At 38.4% G+C, this 24,193-nt stretch overlaps 1 protein-coding gene across 2 annotated transcripts; it reads left to right on the top strand.

The window, feature by feature from the left end:
- Nucleotides 1–61: 61 nt before the first annotated feature.
- On the top strand, nucleotides 62–20,980 carry LOC307162170 (uncharacterized protein). 2 transcript variants are annotated; one of them, XM_079877333.1, is made up of 9 exons: nucleotides 62–115; nucleotides 1,190–1,476; nucleotides 13,360–14,527; nucleotides 16,923–17,154; nucleotides 18,831–18,926; nucleotides 19,134–19,364; nucleotides 19,435–19,457; nucleotides 19,539–19,657; nucleotides 19,997–20,978. In XM_079877333.1, the coding sequence occupies exons 2-9, from the start codon at nucleotides 1,419–1,421 to the stop codon at nucleotides 20,230–20,232; spliced, it is 2,163 nt and encodes a 720-aa protein (XP_079733459.1). In that variant the 5' UTR covers nucleotides 62–115; nucleotides 1,190–1,418; the 3' UTR covers nucleotides 20,233–20,978. The 2 variants fall into 2 exon arrangements, 1 of the variants encoding a protein (XP_079733459.1); XR_013821871.1 differs by lacking the exon at nucleotides 19,435–19,457 and having other exon boundaries at nucleotides 19,134–19,383; nucleotides 19,997–20,980.
- Nucleotides 20,981–24,193: the final 3,213 nt, after the last annotated feature.

Here is a 24,193-nt window from a genome sequence, read left to right as displayed (position 1 = left end):
ATATAATCTGTTAAATCTATTAATTCTTCAAATGAACTGAGGAGGGCAGCAATACGCCATTGTAGCGACTATAGTCTGCCGCAAATATCAGAAGAAGAAGGAGAAGGAGAAAGAGGTGAGGAGAGAGAAGTTTGCGGTATTTCTCATATTTACACAACCATCACACACACTTTATACAGTTTGATTAAGCGACAGACTCATTTCTGTATTGTTTTCATCGATCACAGCGTGACTTCCAACTGAAATAAACATTTAGTGCAGCAGCAGCGAGCATGAGGAGAATATGTTGAGTTCATTCAGACCTGAGCGATTTTGTGTTCGTTTGTGTGATTGTCTCGATGTTTGTGAGAGAACTGTTACTGAATGTCAAGTCAAGAGATGAAGTTTGAGATCTGTGAGGAGAACTGATTGAAAACGATCTCAAGTTTTGCTGATAGTGATAGTCTGAGGCTCATCAATATTAACAGATCTGCTGAAAACACTCTTTATTTCATGACAATAGTTCCTGTTTTCACCTCATTTATTATGCTGATGTCTTCAGATCTCCTGTAAATTGACACTTAAAGCTCATTTCATTGGTGTCAGCAGACTGAGGGGATTTGTTGACTACAAATATGGAAGTTTATTTTAGTGTTCATCTTTTTAACTGTTTTTATGGCCATCATTTATATTTGGAAGATAACTTATTTATTTTTTTATGTCTAGATATCTGTCTATATTTTAACAATTTTACAATGTTCTGGTTAGCAATAATAGAAGTTGTGAATTAGCATCAGTTATGATAGACATAAATAGGGGTGCAACAGATCGTAGTTGATCCGTGATCTGTTCGGACCAGGTCCCACGGTTTGGCACGGATTTGATTTGTGTATTAATCACTAAGTTTAACCATCATAGAGTGAAGGTTTATCTTATGCATGTGTTTTGTCTTGCCAACTTACACAATGAATATTTCTAATCTTTATTTCATTTCTACCGTAAACACAATAGTGTTGCTTTACATTTAGGCTAAATTATTACATTGCTTCAAACACTATTTAAGACAAGTGAAAATTCAATATTAAAATAAGAACAAATACACAAATTTCAAGCATAGGTGAATACTATCTAACAAAGTTATAAAGCCTAACAGTAGTATTCAGGTACAGCGAACTGATAGATGTAACTGATATATTTTTTATTTTGGCAGATCAGCCCCTCCCACATCAGTCACATCATCAGTGAAGCTCCTCCCACATCAGTCACATAATCAGATAAGCCCCTCCCACTGCATTTACATCATCAGCAAAGCCCCTCCCACAGTAATTCCACAGTAAATGCTGTAAATTCCCATCAGCTACAAGTGAAGACGAGCATCAGAGCATCAGGAAGAGCTGAAATCTGCAAAGACTGAGTTTATTAAAGAGGACAGTGAGAACATGAGTGATCCAGAACCCTGCAGAATGAAACACACTGAAGATCCTGAAGAACAAAGAGGTTGGTGTTTATTCTTCATTCATTCATGATGCTGAAGAACATTCATGTTAGAAACATTCATGCACTTCATCACATTTAGATGGCTGTAGCAGAACAAAAATCTTAACAGCCGTGAAATAAAATGTTTAAAGGGCACCTATTATGCAAAATTCAGGTGTTTTGTTGTTGGATGTAAGAGTGAAGACCACATTTTTTGTCTGAGCGAATCCTTTTACACCAGACTGCAGTTTATTAACCCCTTAAACCCCAGACTGATCTCATGAAATGGCGTATGTATGACACGCCAATTCGTATTTCCATTTTTGGTGTGCTATCAACACGCATAATCGCTTTTCAGCGTGTTTATCAACGCCGTTGACTTAAAGGGATAGTTCAGGATTTTAGACATGAATCTCTATAGCTTCCCCATAAGCAGTGTGGTGCATTGACCATGACTTACCCCCGACAGCGTCCTGTGAGCCGAGCTCCGGTCCAGTTTTGGTCAAGATGAAATTAGTCCGGCAAGTTTGCTGGGGTCACGGCAATAAAGCTTTTTTCTTCTCAAATCAATATGTGTTCAAAAGAGTGATATATTTGCAGCACAAAACCGCTGTCTATGGAGAGGTCAGACCTCGTAATGGCTTGGCACTATTTTCTTCCCCGTCATATCACTGCGCGCTGCCGCTACCTACAGCCAGCTGGGAGCTGCGCAGGCGCACACCACTTTTTCAGTTGTTCGGCAGTGTTTACAGCAGTGTTTACGTGCTCAGAACAGCTACACGAACGAGCTAACATAGCTACTCACCAAGAGCGATCAGTTTGTACAAGCTTTGTAGAAAATGGTGCGGACTCCAGCTTCAACTTGTTCAACTTCTCTGTCCATCCTCTCTCTTTCTGTCCTTTCTAACTCCATCTGGCGTAACTCGTCATCTGTGTATTCAGGTTCGTAAAGATATCCTTTTGGCTGTGTGTCGAAGTCAATGTTGTCATCGTCGCTGCTGTAGTCAGACATGTTATCGTTCTCTTTACGAGCTGTAAACAAAGTGACACGTGCGCGGCTCCCAGCTGGCTGTAGGTAGCGGCAGCGCGCAGTGATATGACGGGGGAAGAAAATAGTGCCAAGCCATTACGAGGTCTGACCTCTCCATAGACAGCGGTTTTGTGCTGCAAATGTATCACTCTTTTGAACACATATTGATTTGAGAAGAAAAAAGCTTTATTGCCGTGACCCCAGCAAACTTGCCGGACTAATTTCATCTTGACCAAAACTGGACCGGAGCTCGGCTCACAGGACGCTGTCGGGGGTAAGTCATGGTCAATGCACCACACTGCTTATGGGGAAGCTATAGAGATTCATGTCTAAAATCCTGAACTATCCCTTTAACGTTATATTACTGTATAAATATGACCTACCCCAACCCCGTCCCTAAACCTACCCGTCACTGGGGTTAATACCATTTATGAGTGTTCCCCTACCATCCTAGGAAAAAAAAATATCGCTCCCCAGATGTAGATATACATTTTGCTTAGTTTCGCTCGGACATTTAGAGGCGTACACATACACGCGGAATCACTCGGACGTTTAACGGCGTAGACATACACGCGGAAGATGACGGTTCGTTTCGGCGTGGACATGCACGCGGATAGCTCAAAATGCGTATAGATAACACGCCACTTGACTTGAAAGTGGCGTGTATGTTTACGCAAAGTCATGATGTCATGTTGTAAACCCTGAGGGCATTTTAGAGTTGTATTTTCTGAGTGACACACACAACAATAAAGACTCATAACTCCAAAACTACTATAGCAAGGAGAGTCAAAAGGTAGAGATTGTTTGATTGAACACTTGTTACATTTTTAGAAAATATACATTACATTACATTTGGACATTCTCATATATATATATATATATATATATATATATATATATATATATATATATATATATATATATATATATATATATATATATTAGAGGTGGGCATAGATTAATTTTTTTAATCTAGATTAATTTTGAAATTAATCTAGATTAAAATGGCTCATTTGAATTCTGCCGAAGGCATTCAGAATATGTGTGCTACCCAAATAATGACTATAAAAGTAAGTCGTTGTGAACGGGTTTCTCAAGCCAGGTGGCGCATTAGACCAGGGGCTCATCTCCTGTTTCCAAAATGCATCACAAACTGCTTGAGAAAGCTGTTCTACTCATAGACTGTAAAAGGTTACTACTGTACTGTTACCGTCCATAGGCAACATTAGGTAGGCCTATGTTATTATCAACTACTATAGGCTATCAATTAGGGATGGGCGATATGGCCTAAAATCTATATTGTGATATACATTGCAGCCTCTTGCGATAACGATATACAGTATATTATAATAAAACCATTTCAGAACAGGTAACAACACAGACCCTGCTAAACAACTGCTAAATGTATTTTTTTAAAGGGTATATGTAGTTTTGAGAACATATATTGTGCAAAACTGTGAGTATACAACATAATTTTGCAGATAAATAAAATTTAAGTACACTAGCTGCAGAGACTTAAGTAGGTCTAATGTTTATTATAGCTTTGAGCTTATGAAACCCCAAATTTAAAGTGATAATATTGTCTAACTGATGTCTTTTCAGTTAAAAAGAAACACAACAACGATTCTTAAAATCGGGTGTAGACAGAGATTATGTGTTAACGTTACACCACTAAGATATATTGGAATGAGAATAATACGCGCGCGCTGGTATTCAGTGATATCATGTTTCGTTTTGAATTTGAGGTGGTAGAACGGATTAGTCGTGTGTTAACTTACCGAACCGTTACCCCACACACTCTGTCTATAGTTTGCTGCTGTTTGTCGGACGGCTTAAATCCGAACCAAGTCCAAATAATGGATGTTGCAGCTTTCACTTTCAGCCGTGTTTACTTAAGATGACGACGAATATGCGTTGCAGCCGGGTTTACCTCGCGGCCGCGGGTAGATTGCGTCATCATCTCCCAACCCAACTTGGGGAATAGATTAACGGCGATATTTTTTTTATCGCGCAATAAGAGTCTCGCTGCGTTAACGCCGATAACGGCCCACCACTAAATATATATATATATATATATATATATATATATATATATATATATATAATATATGGATTATGCATTTTTTTTTTTGACATGGAATAACCCAGGAAGGAAATGAGGTACGAGGACATTTCTAGACTCTGAAGTCTCTACATGTGAGCTGCATCTAGATAAAATTGTGTGGTGATTGCATAAATGAATCAAAAGTTACAGCATTTGGAACCAAGATAGCCTTTTTGTTCAGTCCTTGACACCCCCTAATTTTAAAATTGTTCCTCCATGAGGAATATCTTGTGACCACCGCAATAGATCGTTCATTTTGGGCTCATTTTAACCCCCTGAGGTCGGCTATCGCGCCGGCGCGATAGGCTCGTTTTTTTTCGTATGAGTGCAAAAAAAAAAAAAAAAAAAAAATTAATTTTTATCTTATATGCTTGTGTTATACATCAATCGATCCTGTTTAGTGTGTATTTTTTTTGTGTATGCTCATAATAAAAACAAAGTGTTGTGCTTTTCGCCAAATAAAGACAAATAAACATGATGCGAGTTCTGCCTACTCTCCGTCAGTGAAGTCAATTCTGAAACGCGTCCGAAAATGAACTGTAACTCAGCGAATACTCAGTCAAACAGGCATACAGTCACACAGGCATGAAGCTTGAATTATCTTCTTTCAAATGAAGTAATTTTTATAAAAAACAAATATTCACAGTTTATATAATATGTATGTAAAGAGAGAGATGTCAGTCGTTCTCATCTCAGCTAATTAAGTTTTAATGTGACTCCGCCTACGGAGACCGCGCTATTCAAACGCAAATGTGAGGCGATCCATACAAACCTGTGAAACGCCCACATCCGCTGGATAAGGCCGGTGAAACACTGGATGCGTGGCGTAAGCGTCTCAGCTGCGTGGCGTGTCCGTTTTTATTTCGGCTCCCATCCATGTTAACAGTTTAGAGTTTGCACACTGCCTGTGTGAGACGCGCGTCTCAGGAAAACGCGTGCATTCTAGAAATAGAACCGACGCCTATTTTTCACGCGACACGCAAGCATCTTGGAAGCGTTTCCATGCAAAATTGAATAGGAAAATCTGTTTATTTGTCATTTTGACACGAATACATATTAATAAATGTCCTTTTGATGTTTAAAAGTGTCTAGGTTTTGACATAAATGCAAATATAAATGTAATTTTACAAAATATGATCGATTTTCAAATACTGCTGTATTGAATGAACAGCTTTTAGCAAACTCTATTGCTATACTGAGATGAGGAATATATACTGTATGTGTTTTGTCAAAAATAAAGTCATCAACTAACTAATGAATCCTTTACTTTGAAATACGTATGATAAAATGTATACTTTAGTTTTGAAAGACATTGACTAGTTTTGAAAAGATTATAAAGTATGTATGTGCATGCATATATATATATGTGTGTGTATATATGAAGAGTTCAGATGCAAAAGCCTCTAAATGCCATCTGAAATTTTCTCCTAGAATGATCATTTTTATGAAGCTTGTATATTTAAGTTAGCTATAGGTGACACGTCACCTGAATGAATGGCTCATTAAGTATGCAGGGACGTAGTCTCACCAGGTGTGAACTACTACATATGCATGATGCTGTTGGAGCGTTTACGCCCCATCCGCATATTGGCTTTCCAAACTAAAAGTGTTTCACAAAACTAAAATCAATGTATCGTTTTTTTGTGGATGATTAGGCAGGATGATTTTCATATCATTTTGAAGAAAAAACACTAGGCGATGAAATCCATTAGTCAAAAGTCTTATTGCCACATATTTAGTATGTGTTTTGTGGCCTTATTTCAGAAACTTTAGTTTTTAGTTTTTTCAATAACTACGCATAAACATTATTCTCTCAAAAATGCAGACATGTACATTCTTGTTGCTCACATATTATGGTAGCCCTGTTTGCGCTAAATAGTGTGTAATTTTTTTTTGCCATTAATATGTTTATAAGCAACTGAAAAAAGCACAAATGTCAGGGCATGTCAGAACATCTCAAGGACCCCAAAAACACCCCAGACCCCAGAGGGTTAATTGTAATAATATGCTGTAAAAAATTTATGTGTGTTTTGTCAACCATCTGTGAATGTTTAATGAGCTGTATGAAGTTTTTGACACATTACAAGTATTTTATAGATTATGAGAAGAAGAAATTCTATTTATCAGCAAATATTTCAGATTGGCTACATTCATTGTAAGGTTCAGACTCTAAGCTTGTAAATTACACATATTTTGTGTTAAGGCAGTAGTTTTGAAAAATATGATAATGAATATTTTCGCCTAGTCAGCACTTGTTTAGAGATGATCAAAGTGGTTAGATGCATTAAAAAGCTGAGATTATTTAAGATGATACATATTTTGTGTTATTCCACGTTTGAAAACGAGCACGGATGGTTCCGGGAACATTGGAAAACACATTGCATCCCGGAAAGATAAGACATATGTTTGAAAAATGAAAAATGTGGTGATGTGCAGTGTATATTCTGAGAAAATTAAACTGTTTTTTTGACTTTCGAAGCATGTAAACATGTTATAGGAGACTCCAAAATGACATTATGAGCCTTTAAAATAGCATAATAATTTCTACGATATGTGCATGCTTCATGCAGTTAAATTCTAAAATGCAAAGCGAGTGCTTCCTCAGAATGGCTACGTTCACCTGTGGGATTTATTTTGTGTTAGACCTCCATGGGGAATATCTTTATATCTGAGTGATGGATTATGTTAAACGTCACATCAATGCACCATCTATATACTAAATTGAATGTGTGCCTGTGCAGCTTCATGTGTTAGAAGACCATGAGGAATATCTTTAGATCTGAGTGATGGATTATGGTGAGTCTGGGCTCTTAATCGTAACAATCTGCTGTAAATAATGATGTGCCATTTTCCACAATTGTGGAATGTGTGCAATTCAGCATCTGTGTATGATTTACATATGAGACTTGAAGGGCTTAATGTACAAAACCTAACTCAAGTTAGTCAAAAGCACAAAACAAATATGCTTGTTGAAGTTGTTGTATTCTACTCATTGAGACCTTTCAAATAACATATGACACACAACAATCTGAGCTGTATGATGTATTTGATGTATTGCAGTATGAAGCACAAAAAAAGTATTTCATACATTGATTTTTTTTTTCTATTTTTCAGCAAATATCTCAGCACTACTTACGAGTTTATCAAATTGATTAAACTCGCTTTCAAATGACACCTGTTTTGAGTTGATCAAGGTAGTAGTTTTGAAAAATATGATTATTTTTAGACTTTTTTTATTTTAATTTAAAAAATTTTTTGCTCACCCATTGCGTTCTTACAATGCTTGATTTCAATCTTTGAATTACATTGAAAAAACTGGTAAGACTTAAAAAGACGTGAAAATGATCAACTTTAGTTATGATGCAATGCTGCGCCATTGTGCAAGTGACGATTTCGTAATGTCCCGACTCCTAAACGCGAGAGTGTAGTATCACCAGCCTCCAGTGCGCTTGACGCTTGCCTTGTGCAACCTATGTTGAGAGATGAGAGAGAGAAGACGCAGCACCGTTATTCACTCACGCTGTTTGTGAAATTGCACCTCGGAGAATGTTTTTAACCCACATACCGTGTTCACATTACAGCCCTTAATTCCGTGTTCGTGGACAAATGTGGGCACAGAGGTCTCAGGTGTGATCCAATTTTTTATTTATTATAAATGTTATATCACTGTCTTCGATAAAATATAATCTATCAATTTATGGTGTTTTTATTTTTATTTTTGGGGTATTTTTGAATTTATTTACCTCTAAAAGTACCATATTTTCTATGTAAATTATGCTTATTTTTGTTATATTTTATATTTCTTTAACTACTACATTAAAAATATCATTCCACTAAGTTCAGAGCTAAAACCTAAAGATGAAGTGACTTTGGTGGCATCTGGTGTCTTATATTGGTATTAAATTAACAAAAAAACAATAATATCAATAGCTACTAGATGACTGTAGTACTCAATGGCTGCATATAGGCTGAACTAAACGAACCACTGTATAAAACGAATTTGACCTCATAAGTTTATCTGTGTTAGGTGAGACTATACAAAGATGCCAAAATATGCTTAGACAAATATGACCATGCTATAAGGAAAAGACAAAGTATTAGATCATTTATCATTTATTTCAAATAAAAAACATAAAATTTCAATAACTAATTGGTACCAAACGGGTTAGAATATACATAACAATAACTAATGTTAACACTAAAGTGTTAGCTAAAAATAAACAGGTAAGAACAAACAAACAGGTAAGAACAAACAATAATAGTTATTTACATTATTTACATGCACTTGTGGCAGCAGGTAATTGTAACCGAATGTTCTTTGCAGATATATTCTCTGCATTTTCCACATACAGTGCTGTTTGTTTTTCCTGTTAGAGGTACAGACATGGCACCTTTTTCTCTTGGTTGGGGGAGTTGCTGTGGATGTGCCAGGGATGTTTTCTGAGGAGGGTTGTCTGATCTGATTCAGCATTCTCAGAGTGGCCACTCCACTGGGAACGCTCTTCCTTCTCTGAATCTGTGGAGACACCAGAGCCTTCCCGAGCTCTTCCAGAAAGATCCGCCTTCGGAAGTTCTTTCCTGCGTTCCAGGCAGGATTGATTTCTGACCACAGGACAAAGGCATTCAGGGCCGACACATCCAGCATGTTGGAAAACACAACCATGGGCCAACGGTTGGATTTTCGCTTACAAGTGTAAGCAGTGATCATCTTGAATAATACACACAGAAAAAGAATAAAAATCAAACACTATACTGACAAAAGTACATTTACATTTATTCACTTAGCAATTCATACATTTGTTACCAATTATAAACCACAAGCAATTTGTCATTGGAAAATTAGTAAACAATGCAAAAAAAGTAGTAAAATACCTGGTCAAGGCTGTCCACTCCACCTTTAGTCTTGTTGTAATCCAGGATTACATCCGGCTTCCTCTCTTCACCTGTGCTGACTGTGGCTTCCTTGTGAACTGTGCTCATCAAGAGCACTTTTTTTTTTTTTTTTAGGGACATTAAGACACAAGTGTGTGTGTGTACTGGTAAACGCAAACACTGAAGAGAATTTCTCTCTGCCCCTTGTTGTCACCATGGGAGCTCAGGCTTGTTCTTCCTCACCATTCCCAGCATGCCTAGTTTCCTCTTCAGGAGCTCCTGGCCAAGGGCGTGATGGTGTGCTCTTGGAGACCTGCTGACATGTCGAGGACAACGCGCATTGCCAGGTTTTTTTCTCGCTGCCCATCAGCTGGCTTGCCAGTATAGATTTGCATATTGTAGGCATAACTGGTCTTAGCATCACAGGCTGCCCAGATTTTGATGCCATATCTGGCTGGTTTGCTTGGCATGTACTGCTTGAAGCTACAGCGTCCTCTGAAAGGTACCAGGCATTCATCTACTGTGACTTCTCGGCCTGGGTTGTACATTAGAGGCAGACGTTCGACCCATTTGTCCCAGATTTTTCGTATCGCAGCCAGTTTGTCGTCTCTCCAACGGGCAGGTCTTGTGTCTCGGTTGTCAAACCTGATGACCCTTGTCATGATTTCAAAGGCTTGCAGAGACATTGTAGCACGAAAACTGGCTCTCCCTGTGTTTGCATTCCACAAGCTCATTGTGGCCTCGTTGTGGTAGGTACTAAAAACTAAAAAAAGTAGGTACTAAAAAAAGTAGTAAAATACCTGGTCAAGGCTGTCCATTCCACCTTTAGTCTTACATTTCATTTTTTTACATTTATTCATTTAGCTGACGCTTTTATCCAAAGCGACTTACAATTGCTATATATGTCAGAGGTCGCACGCCTCTGGAGCAACTAGGGGTTAAGTGCCTTGCTCAGGGACACATTGGTGTCTCACAGCAAGGCACTTAACCCCTAGTTGCTCCAGAGGCGTAGTCTTGTTGTAATCCAGGATTACATCCGGCTTCCTCTCTTCACCTGTGCTGACTGTGGCTTCCTTGTGAACTGTGCTCATCAAGAGCACATTTTTGTTTGTTTTTAGGGACATTAAGACACAAGTGTGTGTGTGTACTGGTAAATGCAAACACTGAAGAGAATTTCTCTCTGCCCCTTGTCGTCACCATGGGAGCTCAGGCTTGTTCTTCCTCACCATTCCCAGCATGCCTAGTTTCCTCTTCAGGAGCTCCTGGCCAAGGGCGTGATGGTGTGCCCTTGGAGACCTGCTGACATGTCGAGGACAACGCGCATTGCCAGGTTTTTTTCTCGCTGCCCATCAGCTGGCTTGCCAGTATAGATTTGCATATTGTAGGCATAACTGGTCTTAGCATCACAGGCTGCCCAGATTTTGATGCCATATCTGGCTGGTTTGCTTGGCATGTACTGCTTGAAGCTACAGCGTCCTCTGAAAGGTACCAGGCATTCATCTACTGTGACTTCTCGGCCTGGGTTGTACATTAGAGGCAGACGTTCGACCCATTTGTCCCAGATTTTTCGTATCGCAGCCAGTTTGTCGTCTCTCCAACGGGCAGGTCTTGTGTCTCGGTCGTCAAACCTGATGACCCTTGTCATGATTTCAAAGGCTTGCAGAGACATTGTAGCACGAAAACTGGCTCTCCCTGTGTTTGCATTCCACAAGCTCATTGTGGCCTCGTTGTGGTAGGCCGTTGTGATAGACACCGGCCAGCAATAGCAGACCAATGTAGGCCTTTAAGTCCACCTCTTTCCATGACTCCCCATACACTCTTTTCCCCTCTAAATTTGTCATGTCAACCAGTGTCTCTTGAGTTTCCAGAGAAAAAAAAAGCTCAAAAGCTGACCTTATGTTGTCCACACGCGAACAGGCAAATCGTGTTGGCCCAGGGATCATCTTCATCACTTGCTCTGCAGGTGCTCTCCCTGGTGTCTGGGTAGGTGCAGTAGCAGTCCAGACGATTTCCCCATTTTTAGATACATGTTACTTCACCAGGAGCCTGTTCCTCAGAGTCTTCCCCATCGGTGTCCTCATAATTCTGGTCAAACTCTGTCTGACTATCTGTTTCAGATCGTTCATCATTTGATGACTCCAAACCGCAGTCTGGCAGGTCTCCTTCCTCCCCACTGGATTCCAGGAGAATATCCAGGGTCTCTGCTGCACTAAACCTCTTACTCATTGTGCTCCTTCCGAGTGAACTGATAAAATAACTGCCACTGAGGTTTAGGTAGCATATGCTGCAGAAACGTTTTGTTTTCGAAGTATCAACAAACCTTGCTGTAGCACTTTAATCTGACTCTGAAGTGTGCCTGCGTGTGTGCGTGAGGGTGATGAGCCAGGTGGATGATTGGATCATACCAAAAAACATGGTCAGACATTGGCTCATTCAATTCTTTGTTTTTGTATGTGTGAGAAAAAAAAAAAAAAAAAAAAAAAAAAAAAAAAAGCCCAGCTCTGTCATAGGCTCATTGAATGCATTGTTTGTGTTTGTGTGTGTATGAGTGTGAGTTGTTGCCATGTTGAGAATGTTGTACAGGATCAGCCCTTCATTTGTGTGTATGTTAGATATACATTGTATTGGATCTATTTATTTATTTATTTTTTTGACAAAAAAACTAAACAAAACAAGAATGCTCTGAATTACAATTTTTCCCATTCATTCCAATGGGTGCCCATTTTTGTCCACAAACACAAGATTAAGGAGGGTTTTTTTTTTCACCTACTTAACATTGTAGAATCGAGTCTTTTTTTTGTGTGTATGTGTGTGTGTGTTCAAGTGGCAAACTTAGGAAAAGTAGCCAAGTCTTGTACAGCTCAGATCAAGGGAAGTATTTAAAAAAAAAATCAAAATTATGTTGCCCACATTTGTCCCCAACAGGGTTTGAGGACTGGTTAGATTTTATAATCTGTGTAATTAATCAAAGTATTGAGCAAAGGTACATGTACATGTGATTTTTGTTTTGTTTTAAATCCATTTTGGAATAAGGCTGTGAATACTTTCTGTATATTCTCTGTAGGCATCATTGTCTGACTCCGGTTCAAAAATATAAGGCTGAACTGGCTATTGACAGTTTCTGACATTTTCACTGCGTGAGATTGTCCGGTTTTGTTACTGGTATGAGCTCTTGAAGCTCCACCCTCTTCTTGAAAGGGAGTGGGGAGCACCAGCTCATTTGCATTTAAAGGTACACACACAAAAACGGTGTGTTTTTGCTCACCCCCAAAATGTGGCAATTTTAACATGCTATAAATAATGGTCTGTGAGGTATTTTGAGCTGAAACTTCACATACAAACTCTGAGGACACTTATTTCACCTATTGTAAAAAGGGACATAATAGGCCCCATTTAAACAAAATTTTGGCTTTCAACAAATGTTCAGGAAAAGGAGGTTTGAGAATTTCAGATTGATTGTCAACATCAGGTTAAACAAAATATTATTTAAGCTCTTTTATTTTAAATTTATTGTATATCTGGTGTTGAGTGAAACTTGTCGGACACAGATAATGCTTAAAAAATGGTACATTTAACACTAGATTTTTGAGTATGTGAAATTTCAACAGAACCTGAAACAGAATGCGGCGAAATTCGCTTATTGTCCAACATTCACTTGAGTATGAATGGAAGTCATTGGAAGGATGCCATTAATAATAACATTTTTAGTAAAACAAATTAAACGGCAATATAAACGTTGGTGTCAAAATTACAGCTGTATTGTATTGTATATTTTTGATATTATGTTAGATAATTGTTGATCAAATGTATTTAATAGTTTACACTTTATGTCCGTTAATTTTTTCTCTTGAATTTTGATTTACTGAAAATTAAATGAACTCTTTTTCTTTCATTTCAGACCTGATGGAAGTGAAGGAGGAGAGTGAAGAACTGAGTGAAGTGAAGGAGGAACATCAAGTCAAACCTGGAGAAAAACCTTTGAGTCGCTTAAAGACTAAAAATAATATTTTAAATAAAAGAGCACCCAAGAAATCTTTAATCTGCACTCGGTGTGGAAAGAGTTTCCCAAGCAAACATAAACTTGGGTGTCACATGAGGATCCACACTGGAGAGAAGCCGCACATATGTAATCAGTGCGGGAAGAGCTTCGCACAAAAACCAAATCTTAATCAACACATGAGGATCCACACCGGAGAGAGGCCTTACACATGCACTCAATGTGGTAAGAGTTTTAATTCGTCAACACACCTTAAAGAACACATGAGAGCTCACACTGGAGAGAGGCGGTTCACATGTGATAAATGTGGAAAGAGATTCAGATACAAACAAAGTCTTAATGTTCACATGAGAATCCACAGTGTAGACAATATGTTCACGTGTGGTCAGTGTGGAAAGAGCTTCTCAAACAAACAACATCTTGAGCTTCATGTAAGAGTTCATACAGGAGAGAGGCCGTTCACATGTGATCAGTGCGGGAATAGTTTCGCACAATCATCACAGCTTAAGAACCACAAGAGGATCCACACTGGAGAGAAGCCGTTCTCATGTGATCATTGTGAAAGGAGTTTCGCACAATCAGCACACCTCACTGCTCACATGAGGATCCACACCGGAGAGAAGCCGTTCTCATGTGATCAGTGTGGGAAAACATTTCTTGTGGCATCAAACCTGAAGAGACACCTGACAGTTCATACGAAGGAGAAGCCACATTCATGTTCTGATTGTGGAAAGAGTTTTTCACTGCCCCTATATTTGCGTGCACATCAGAAAATTCATACTGGTGTAAGAGATCATGTGTGCTTTGAGTGTGAGAAGACTTTTACTTCAGTGGGCGTTTTAAAAGTGCACCAGAAAATCCACACTGGAGAAAAACCTTACAAGTGTTCACACTGCGACAAGAGATTCTGTCAATCGACACATCTGAAAATACATGAGAAGATCCACATCAGAGAGAACCCACACACGTGTGATCAGTGCGGAACCAGTTTCTATTTTAAAACTCACCTGAAGCGACACATGAAGATCCATACAGTGGAGAAACCACATCACCGCAGTCTGAAATCACAGTAAGTAGTTCATCTTTGTGTGCTGAGAAACAAAGTCTCTTCTGATTAATAATAGCTTTCAAGATCCCATGGGTACTTTACATAATATTGAAAGACTAAGTAATCCTACCCCATGCCTAAACTTAAATGTTACAACAACTACCTTACTAACAATTAATAAGCAGTAAATCAGGAGTTTATTGAGGCAAATGTCATAGTTAATAGTGGATATGTCAAAAATCCAGAAAATCACATTGTATGATTAAGTAATTAATTTGCATTATATTGAATGACATAAGTATTTGATACATCAGAAAAGCAGAACTTAATATTTGGTACAGAAACCTTTGTTTGCAATTACAGAGATCATACGTTTCCTGTAGTTCTTGACCAGGTTTGCACACACTGCAGCAGGGATTTTGGCCCACTCCTCCATACAGACCTTCTCCAGATCCTTCAGGTTTCGGGGCTGTCGCTGGGCAATACGGACTTTCAGCTCCCTCCAAAGATTTTCTATTGGGTTTAGGTCTGGAGACTGGCTAGGCCACTCCAGGACCTTGAGATGCTTCTTACGGAGCCACTCCTTAGTTGCCCTGGCTGTATGTTTCGGGTCGTTGTCATGCTGGAAGACCCAGCCACGACCCATCTTCAATGCTCTAACTGAGGGAAGGAGGTTGTTGGCCAAGATCTTGCGATACATGGCCCCATCCATCCTCCCTTCAATACGGTGCAGTCGTCCTGTCCCCTTTGCAGAAAAGCATCCCTAAAGAAGGATGTTTCCATCTCCATGCTTCACGGTTGGGATGGTGTTCTTGGGGTTGTACTCATCCTTCTTCTTCCTCCAAACACGGCGAGTGGAGTTTAGACCAAAAAGCTCTATTTTTGTCTCATCAGACCACATGACCTTCTCCCATTCCTCCTCTGGATCATCCAGATGGTCATTGGCAAACTTCAGACGGGCCTGGACATGAGCTGGCTTGAGCAGGGGGACCTTGCGTGCGCTGCAGGATTTTAATCCATGACGGTGTAGTGTGTTACTAATGGTTTTCTTTGAGACTGTGGTCCCAGTTCTCTTCAGGTCATTGACCAGGTCCTGCCATGTAGTTCTGGGCTGATCCCTCACCTTCCTCATGATCATTGATGCCCTACGAGGTGAGATCTTGTATGGTGCCCCAGACCGAGGGAGATTTACCATCATCTTGAACTTCTTCCATTTTCTAACAATTTTATCCCTGATGTCCTTACACAGCTCTCTGGTCTTGGCCATTGTGGAGAGGTTGGAGTCTGTTTGATTGTGTGTGTGGACAGGTGTCTTTTATACAGGTAACGAGTTCAAACAGGTGCAGTTAATACAGGTAATGAGTGGAGGACAGAAGGGCTTCTTAAAGGGTAACTAAACCCTAAACCAACTTTTTTTAGTTAATGATCTGTAAGAATGGGGCTTTATTAGTGCTGTTCATTGATTCAAGTAATTTTTTGGACATTTGTGTTTAAAGTGTTTTAATTTTACAAAATATGGTGTAAAAACATCTGAGTGCTGCCCTCTTCAGGTTGAACAGTGGCTACTGCAGTTGAATTTTCCTATTGGAAGTTATGGTGGCCGGTGATGTCAGAGGGTACCAGCTAACCACGCCCTTGCCTGCAAAGAGATACGTCTCAGATACACGCCCCCTCTCCACTGGGCTCTGCCTACTTTTCTAGCATTTTTCAAATTTGCCAGTGGGTGGAGTCAGGCTCTGACCAGGGGTTTAGTTACCCTTTAAAGAAAAACTAACAGGTCTGTGAGAGCCGGAATTCTTACTGGTTAGTTGGTGATCAAATACTTATGTCATGCAATATAATGCAAATTAATTATTTAAAAATAATGTGATTTTCGGGATTTTTGTTTTAGATTCCATCTCTCACAGTTGAAGTGTACCTATGATAAAAATTACAGACCTCTACATGCTTTGTAAGTAGGAAAACCTGCAAAATCGGCAGTGTATCAAATACTTGTTCTCCCCACTGTATATGTTGAGCGTGTCAACACAATGGCCAATCACAGACATATATGTTGAGCATGTCAACACAATGGCCAATCACAGACATGCATGTTGAGTGGGCCAATCAGAGGTGTTTTAAGAATCTGTTCGACAGTGCTCACATTGCTAGAGGGAAATGCTGGTATCGTCACATCGGTACTTTTGACAACTCCAAGCTGAACTTTGTGATGTACATTTTTGTAACAATCATTCAGAAAGTGAAAGCATATTATACAGTGAAAATGGCTTCAGCAGGTGAAGATTATTAAATTTGTTCCGTATGCTGTGAAATCTTCAGAGGATCCTGTTATTTTATCCTGTAGTCACAGTGTCTGTAATGAGTGTCTTACACCGTTCTGGAGAACCAAGATAACTCAGGAGTGTCCTTTCTGCAGGAAACCTTCAAAAGATATTCCTCCAGGTAATCTGCCATTAAAAAAGTCGTCGCTGAAGGAGAGAAACAAGAGGCATTCATCGGGATCTGAGGAGATCTGCACTTTACACATTGAGAAACTCAAACTCTTCTGTCTGGAGGACAAACAGCCTGTGTGTTTAGTGTGCAGAGATTCAAAAGTACACAACAATCATAAATTCAGACCCATTGGTGAAGCGGTTTCATCATATAAGGTAAGACAGATATCTCGTTTCACATGTAAAGATCAATAATTAGTCAAACACAGATATTACATTGATGCATTCAATATTTACTCAACTTCATATGGCATACTGTACTGTGAAAGTATTTGGCACCATCCTGATTTCTGATTTTGTGTCTCATACTGAATAGCTGTACATCTTCAAACAAAATACAACATAAAACACAGAATACAGTTTAACACAGCGGTCTCAATTCCTGGAGGGCTACAGATCTGCACAGTTAAGCTCCAACTCACTCTTGCTTGGAAGTTTCTAGTAATCCTGAAGCCTTGAATAGCTGAATCAGGTGTGTTTAATTAGAGTTGGAGCAACACTGAAGAGCTGTGGCCCTCCAGTAATTGAGTCTCTCAACAGACATTTACATCGATAGTCTGGCGTTACAATTTATTTGCTTTTGGTGTACTGTGGAGTGGGTAAAACTGTTTTTAATGGCAGGCTAACGTGCACCGTTGACTTGCGCTAGCCTAGCATAGGCGAACTATCCAAAAGTAAGGACTGGATGAATTTTTTTGAAAACTGTCTCCACTGACGAATAACAACCAGGCTCACTTGAAAATGAGGTCCGATGTCGAAAATCCTGAACCACCCCTTTAACCTTACCTGTATCCCATCTCAATAGCAGCACAAATATTCTGCAATACGAAATGAACACATAAGCACATAATATTTAATGACACCTAATATAAAATGTGGCCATTTTTTTAACATTCAGTCTATTATTTTCTGATTAGTAAATTATACATTATCATATAACCTTACTTAACCTAGCAATAAATAATTATTTCGGTCATTAATCTTTCAAAGTTTTATTTAAACATTTTGTCATAAGATTTACAAATGCAAAAAATATATAATAATACAAATGTGCAATCTGCATTCACAGTCAGTAGCCGCATTTCCATTACCCTTCAAATTGCGCAAATTGAAATTGCGAATTGAAAATATGCTTAATGGAAACACGCAATTTTCGCGAAAACTCCCATTTATCACAAAAAAATTTTTACGCTCACTTGAGATGGTTTTTCAGGCAATTCGAAAAAGAAATATTTCGCAAAACTGCAATGGAAACAGTTTTTGCTCATTTACGCAATGACGCGGTGTGTTTGGACAGAAGACGAGACAGAGTTCTTTATTAAATTCATAAAAGACAAAATAATTACAGGAATACGCGTAACCAAGACCTTGATGCAGAAATGAGGGAGAAATGGCCAGAAACACCTCATACAGTAGGCTATATGTGCCACTCAAAGTTTAAGTGTCTTTCCTTACCATTAATGCTCGGATAACACGCCTATCTCCTTCGATTAATAATAATGGATAGTGTGTTGGCTGCAATAAATAAACCTACCAACATTTGTTTCCATGATTTTTGGAATGACTTCTCGTGAGAGGGAAAAATTACGTTTTAGTCGCATAATAATTTTTGCTTAGGTCTATTTTTATTACTACAAAAAAAAGGATCTGATTACTCAATTAATCGTCAGAATAATTGACAATTACTTGATTACCAAAATAACCGAAATCAAGAAGGCAAATACCGTTTCACAGCATTATGTGACCATATCACTGTATTGCCTTATCTAATTGTCTTCACTGTAATCTGTCGTTTTATGTATTTTTAATGTTTTTTTTTTGTTCAATTCTAGGAGGAGCTCAATACAGCACTGAAGTCCTTACAAGAGAAACTTCAACGCAATGAAAAAAAGAAAGGAGAGTTTGAGAAAAGAGTTCAACACATCAAGGTGAGGAAACCGAAACAAGAGTCAATTTAATCACAGCTGTAGGATCATTTTATGATTTGATAGTTTATTATTTATGTAAATAACAAGCAGCGATCTGCTTTTGAATCCGTTATATGTCGAGTATCCAAGTTTATCTTGAATATGAATGATGTGAAGGGTTGATGTATGTCGATTGAGATGATTGAAGTGAATGCGATGTGATTTCAGTCTCAAGCTGAGAACACAGAGCGTCAGATTAAACAGCAGTTTGAGGAGCTTCATCAGTTTCTCAGAGATGAAGAAGAAGCTACAATCACTGCACTGAGGGAGGAAGAGGAGCAGAAGAAGCAGAGGATGAAGGAGAAGCTGGAGGAGATGAACACACACATCTCAGCTCTTTCACACACAATCAAAGACATGGAGGAGATGATGAAAGCCAATGACGTCTGCTTTCTGAAGGTCTGTTTTCAGATCATTGGTTGATCATTGATTTGAGTTCTTGATGATAAATGGTGTGTTTGTTCTTCAGGAGTTTCCAGTCTCAATGGAAAGGTGAGTGATCTGCTCCTGTCTTTGGTTTCTCTGGTTCTGATCCAAAGCCACTGCAGTTCTGACTCCTGAATGTTCTTCCAGAGTCCAGATCTCACAGCCGGATCCACAGATGCCTTCTGGAGCTTTGATTCATGTGCCACAATACTTGGGCAACCTGCCGTTCAGAGTCTGGAAGAAGATGCAAGACATCGTCCAAAACAGTGAGTCTGACTGCAGGAGATCTGAGCTGGAAATGATGGATGGGTGGAGAGTTAAAGATTTTAGCATTATGTGTGAATTACCATATGAGCTACAGCACCAAAATGAGCCGTAAACAAGAAAAGAACTTGACATATACAGTTAGGGTGATACTGCAGATCTCTACAGTTCAGTTTTGATTGATTTTGTCAATATCAGTTTATCAAGCGCATCTTTACTATAACAGCTGAGGAATGTGTCTGATGTGTTTGATCAACAGGACGAGTGTCATAATTCATAATAATCTGTGTTGGGTTCTCTCTTGATCAGAATAAAAGCATCTGTTGATTGTGTCTCATCAGCTCCTGTGATTCTGGATCCAATCACTGCAAATCCAGATCTCGTCCTGTCTGATGATCGGACCAGTGTGAGAAACAGTGAGAACAATAAACCCGTTCCTGGTAATCCAGAGAGGTTTAACTTTGGTCCCTGTGTTGTGGGTTCAGAGGGTTTTAACTCAGGAACACACTGCTGGGATGTGGAGGTTAAAGAGGACTCTTGGAGTAACTACAGCATCAAACCAGAGGAAGGGACGTGACTTCAATATCACTGATGTCTGGAGTGTGTGGTATAATCAGTACGGATGGACTTTAGTTTTAAATTTTTCTGATATTCAGAAGCTTGATCGTGTAAGAGTGTATCTGGACTATGACCGTAATTAATACACATAGATCAAAATAGATCCAAATGAAGCCATAATAAATGAATGAACTGATCTATATAAACACTTGCTAATGTAGAATTACTCCTCAGTCCCTGTGAGCAGCTTGACATCTAGAGGTCAACAATAGACCGTCTAGACCGTCCACAATAAGAAACAATGCGAAAAAAAATGCCTCTCCATCCTAATTGTTTATTTGAAGACGAATTCATTGATGTAAAATAATAAATCAAATACATTCTATTCTCCAAATTATCTGGAGTAATAGTCCAAGAGTACAATGTAGTGTTTTCTCTTTGAACTCCCATAAATCTACACCCAGGCGCTGCCATGGTCTATCGGGTAAGGGAGTTGGACGTTTGCAGAAGAATTTGCACTTTTCAATTTTCCGTTTTTCGTTCAGAGTCCTGGCCACCATACAGGAAAATAATGCAATTAATAATACATTTTAAAATAATAAAGTTTGTTTCAGCTGTACGGCACATCTGGAAGAAAATAGGGTCATAGTCCAGCTCAAGTAAGTTCAGTGATGGTTCATTTTTGTTGTACAACCCCATTTCCTGAAAAGTTGGGACATATTGTAAAATGCAATAAAATTCCCAATCTGGGATTTGTTAATTCTCTTGAACCTTTTTTTTTTAACTGTCAAAAGTACAAAGAAAAGTTCTCCAATTTTTTTCACTGAACAACATAATTGTATTTTGTAAATATAAACAAATTGGCTGCAACACACTACAAAAAAAAGTTGGCACAGAGGCAAAAAAAAAAGTGAAAAGATTATCCAAGTTAGATTATCCAACCTAGCCGCCTTTTCTCATATTGACCAAGTGTGCCAATATTAGTGGAGGGAACTGTATATTGCCTTTTTATTCTCTCTCTCTCTCTCTCTCTCTCTCTCTGATGTTGCAAGTCTCATATACAATGATGTGAAAAAGCAAATTGCCGAACAGTGCCTCTCTCTGTAGTCCAGTCAGTAGGCCTGAGAAGAGTCTTGGGAGTCTCACTTTATTATCTGTGTTTGCTGTTAGAAACACATTATTTGAGTCAGGATACATGATAAAAGCCTGTAAAACTTCTCTATTGAAACACAATACAGTTATTTCTCATAACATAACACGTATAAATAATCAATAATAAAACAAACCTCTAGAGGCAAATAAATACAGCAGCATAATATGTCCATGAATCTAAATATAGTTATATTTTCTAATAATTCATTGTGCAATGATGTAATTAATTCAATTCAATTCAAATTTATTTGTATAGCGCTTTTCACAATACATATTGTTTCAAAGCAGCTTTACAGAAAGTGCATTTCAGAAATGTACATAGAGAAATACAGTTAGTTAATCATGTATTGATTTAGGGCATAAACATCGCCATTGCTGAGAATATAACTGATGTAACTGATGACAGTGAAGGTCAGGGATGTGATGAAGAATTGTGTGAACTCAAAGAAATACCAGTAGGTGTTTCTGAAGAAAATATGACTGATGAGTTAGATGAAATGTCCCAATGTACTGATGCTAGTTTGAGAAATGAAGAGCAGTGGTCCGATACATCTGATATGGCAAAAGTGGCTGAAAAAGATATGTACACTCTTGAACAGATCAATTCTTTTTTAGATGAAACAAAAGGAAAAACAGGTGTAGAAGTTAGTGACTTTTTCCCAGATCTTGAAAAGTTTATTGCCTCTGTTGTATGGGCAAGGAAAACAAATAGCATTGAAGAACTTTCACAGCAAAAGAGGTTTCGGTTAAAAAAGCACATAACTGTTATTAGACAAGGAAAACAAACCGGGAAGGAACGTATAACGAGGGGAAAGGCAAAACGCAATAATAATGAGAACTGCTAAATCCTTTTTTCTCTGTACTTTTTCTTTCTTTCTCTCTCTCTTTCTCATGGAAGTTTTGCAGGTGGGATCTCTAAATGTTAATGGGATGAGAGATGGGAGAAAGAATAGGTTACTTTCAGAGATTATACGTTTGAAAGATATAGGTGTGGTCTTGTTACAGGAGACTCACAGTGATCAAAGTAATGAGGCTGAATGGGGCCTATGGTGGGAAGGAGAGAAAGTTCTTAGTCATGGGTCCAATTTGAGTGCTGGAGTGGCAGTAATTTTTTCCCCTGTAGTTAAAGTGAAAATCTTGTCAAAAAATGAAGTTGTTCCAGGGAGATTGCTGATTGTGAGGGCAGAAATTAGTAATCTTTTTTTTCTTTTTGTGAATATTTATGCTCCAAACATAGGTGCAGAGAGAATACAATTGTTCAATAAATTAGAGGTTTTTTTAAGACAACAACATGAATGAGATCTCATTATCTTAGGGGGAGATTTCAATTGTACATTGGATTTTACAAAGGACAGGAACGGTGAGGAACCTCATTTAAGGAGTGCATTGTGCTTAGCCAATGTGATTAAAAATCTAAACCTATCTGATGTATGGAGAGAGTATAATCTGTTAACGCGTCAGTATACATGGGTGAAGATTAGTAATGAGACGGTTTCTGCTGCACGGTTGGATAGACTTTATACGTCACGTAACATGAGGAATAGAGTTACAAATGCAACTATTTTTCCCACTTCAATGTCTGATCATAAATTCGTCACTATTGAGTGTACTTTATTAAAAAAAATGCATAAAAGTTATTATTGGCATTTTAATAATAAATTATTAGAAGATACTTTTTTTTGGACAATTTTAAGTCTTTTTGGGAGTCTTGGAAGAGTGAGAAGAATTGTTATGAAAATTGCATTCAATGGTGGGAAATCGGGAAGGTACAAATAAGAAATTTTTGCCAACAATATTTATCACATTCTTCATTTTGTATAAAAAAGTCTTTGGAATGTCTTGAAAAAGAAATTATTGGTATTGAGCAAAGTATGATTACAAATGACTCTGTAAACCTGAAAGATATGTGGACTGAAAAGAATAACCTGTTGAGCTCAATTTTAAATGAAAGAGTGAAGGGTGCTCTGGTAAGGAGTCGTTTTGTAACAACAAGAGATATGGACGCTCCTACTTCTTTTTTTTTTCAATCTAGAGCGTAAAAAAGGACAAGAAAAATTGATGTACTGTTTAAAAGACTCTAATGGTCAAGATATTTCTGATCAAACAGAGATGCGAAAAATTGCTGTGGACTTCTATTCAAGTTTATACACCTCTGAGGAATCAGAAGAACAATGTAGAAAAGAACTGCTTTTTGACCTTCCGGTTTTAACCCCGAAGCATAAACTTTTTTTTAGAGACCGAACTCACCTATGAAGAAGTCACGGCTGCTGTTATGGGGCTCTCTGTAGGTCGTGCACCCGGGATAGATGGACTGTCTGCTGATTTCTATAAGGCTTTCTGGAATGTTATTGGTCATGATTACTTTGAAGTTCTGCAAAAAAGTGTCACTGAAAGAATTCTTTCAGTTTTGTGTTCGGATTATAAAATCATTTCCAAATGTTTGGCCACAAGATTAAGTAATGTACTGCATGAAATCATACATGAAGATCAATCTTACTGCATAAAAGATCGATCTATGGTAGATAATCTACATTTAGTGAGAGACGTGTATGACTATGCTTTTGATAACAAGATTGAAATGGGGTTTTTATCATTAGACCAAGAGAAAGCTTTCGATCGGGTGGATCACATTTTTCTCTTTGATGCTTTAAAGGCCTTTGGTTTTGGTGATAATTTTATTTCAATGATACGGTTATTGTACACTGAAGCCACATGTATGATAAAAATGGCTGGTGGCCTAAGCATCCCTGTGAAAGTACAGAGGGGAATTAGACAGGGCTGTCCCCTTTCGGGCCAACTTTATAGCATAATTATAGAACCACTGTTAT

This window comes from Squalius cephalus, assembly GCF_949319135.1.
Source record: "Squalius cephalus genome assembly, chromosome: 1".
Lineage (NCBI taxonomy): Eukaryota > Metazoa > Chordata > Actinopteri > Cypriniformes > Leuciscidae > Squalius > Squalius cephalus.
This window is presented reverse-complemented; position numbering and strand designations above follow the sequence as displayed.

What these genes read in the sequence shown, in the direction of transcription:
- LOC307162170 (XM_079877333.1), top strand. Translation starts at nt 1,419, where the DNA reads ATGAGTGATCCAGAACCCTGCAGAATGAAACACACTGAAGATCCTGAA. An exon ending in CACCGCAGTCTGAAATCACA is followed by an intron (nt 14,528 to 16,922) that starts GTAAGTAGTTCA and finishes TCCTTTCTGCAG; the next exon opens with GAAACCTTCAAAAGATATTC. An exon ending in GCAAGACATCGTCCAAAACA is followed by an intron (nt 19,658 to 19,996) that starts GTGAGTCTGACT and finishes GTGTCTCATCAG; the next exon opens with CTCCTGTGATTCTGGATCCA.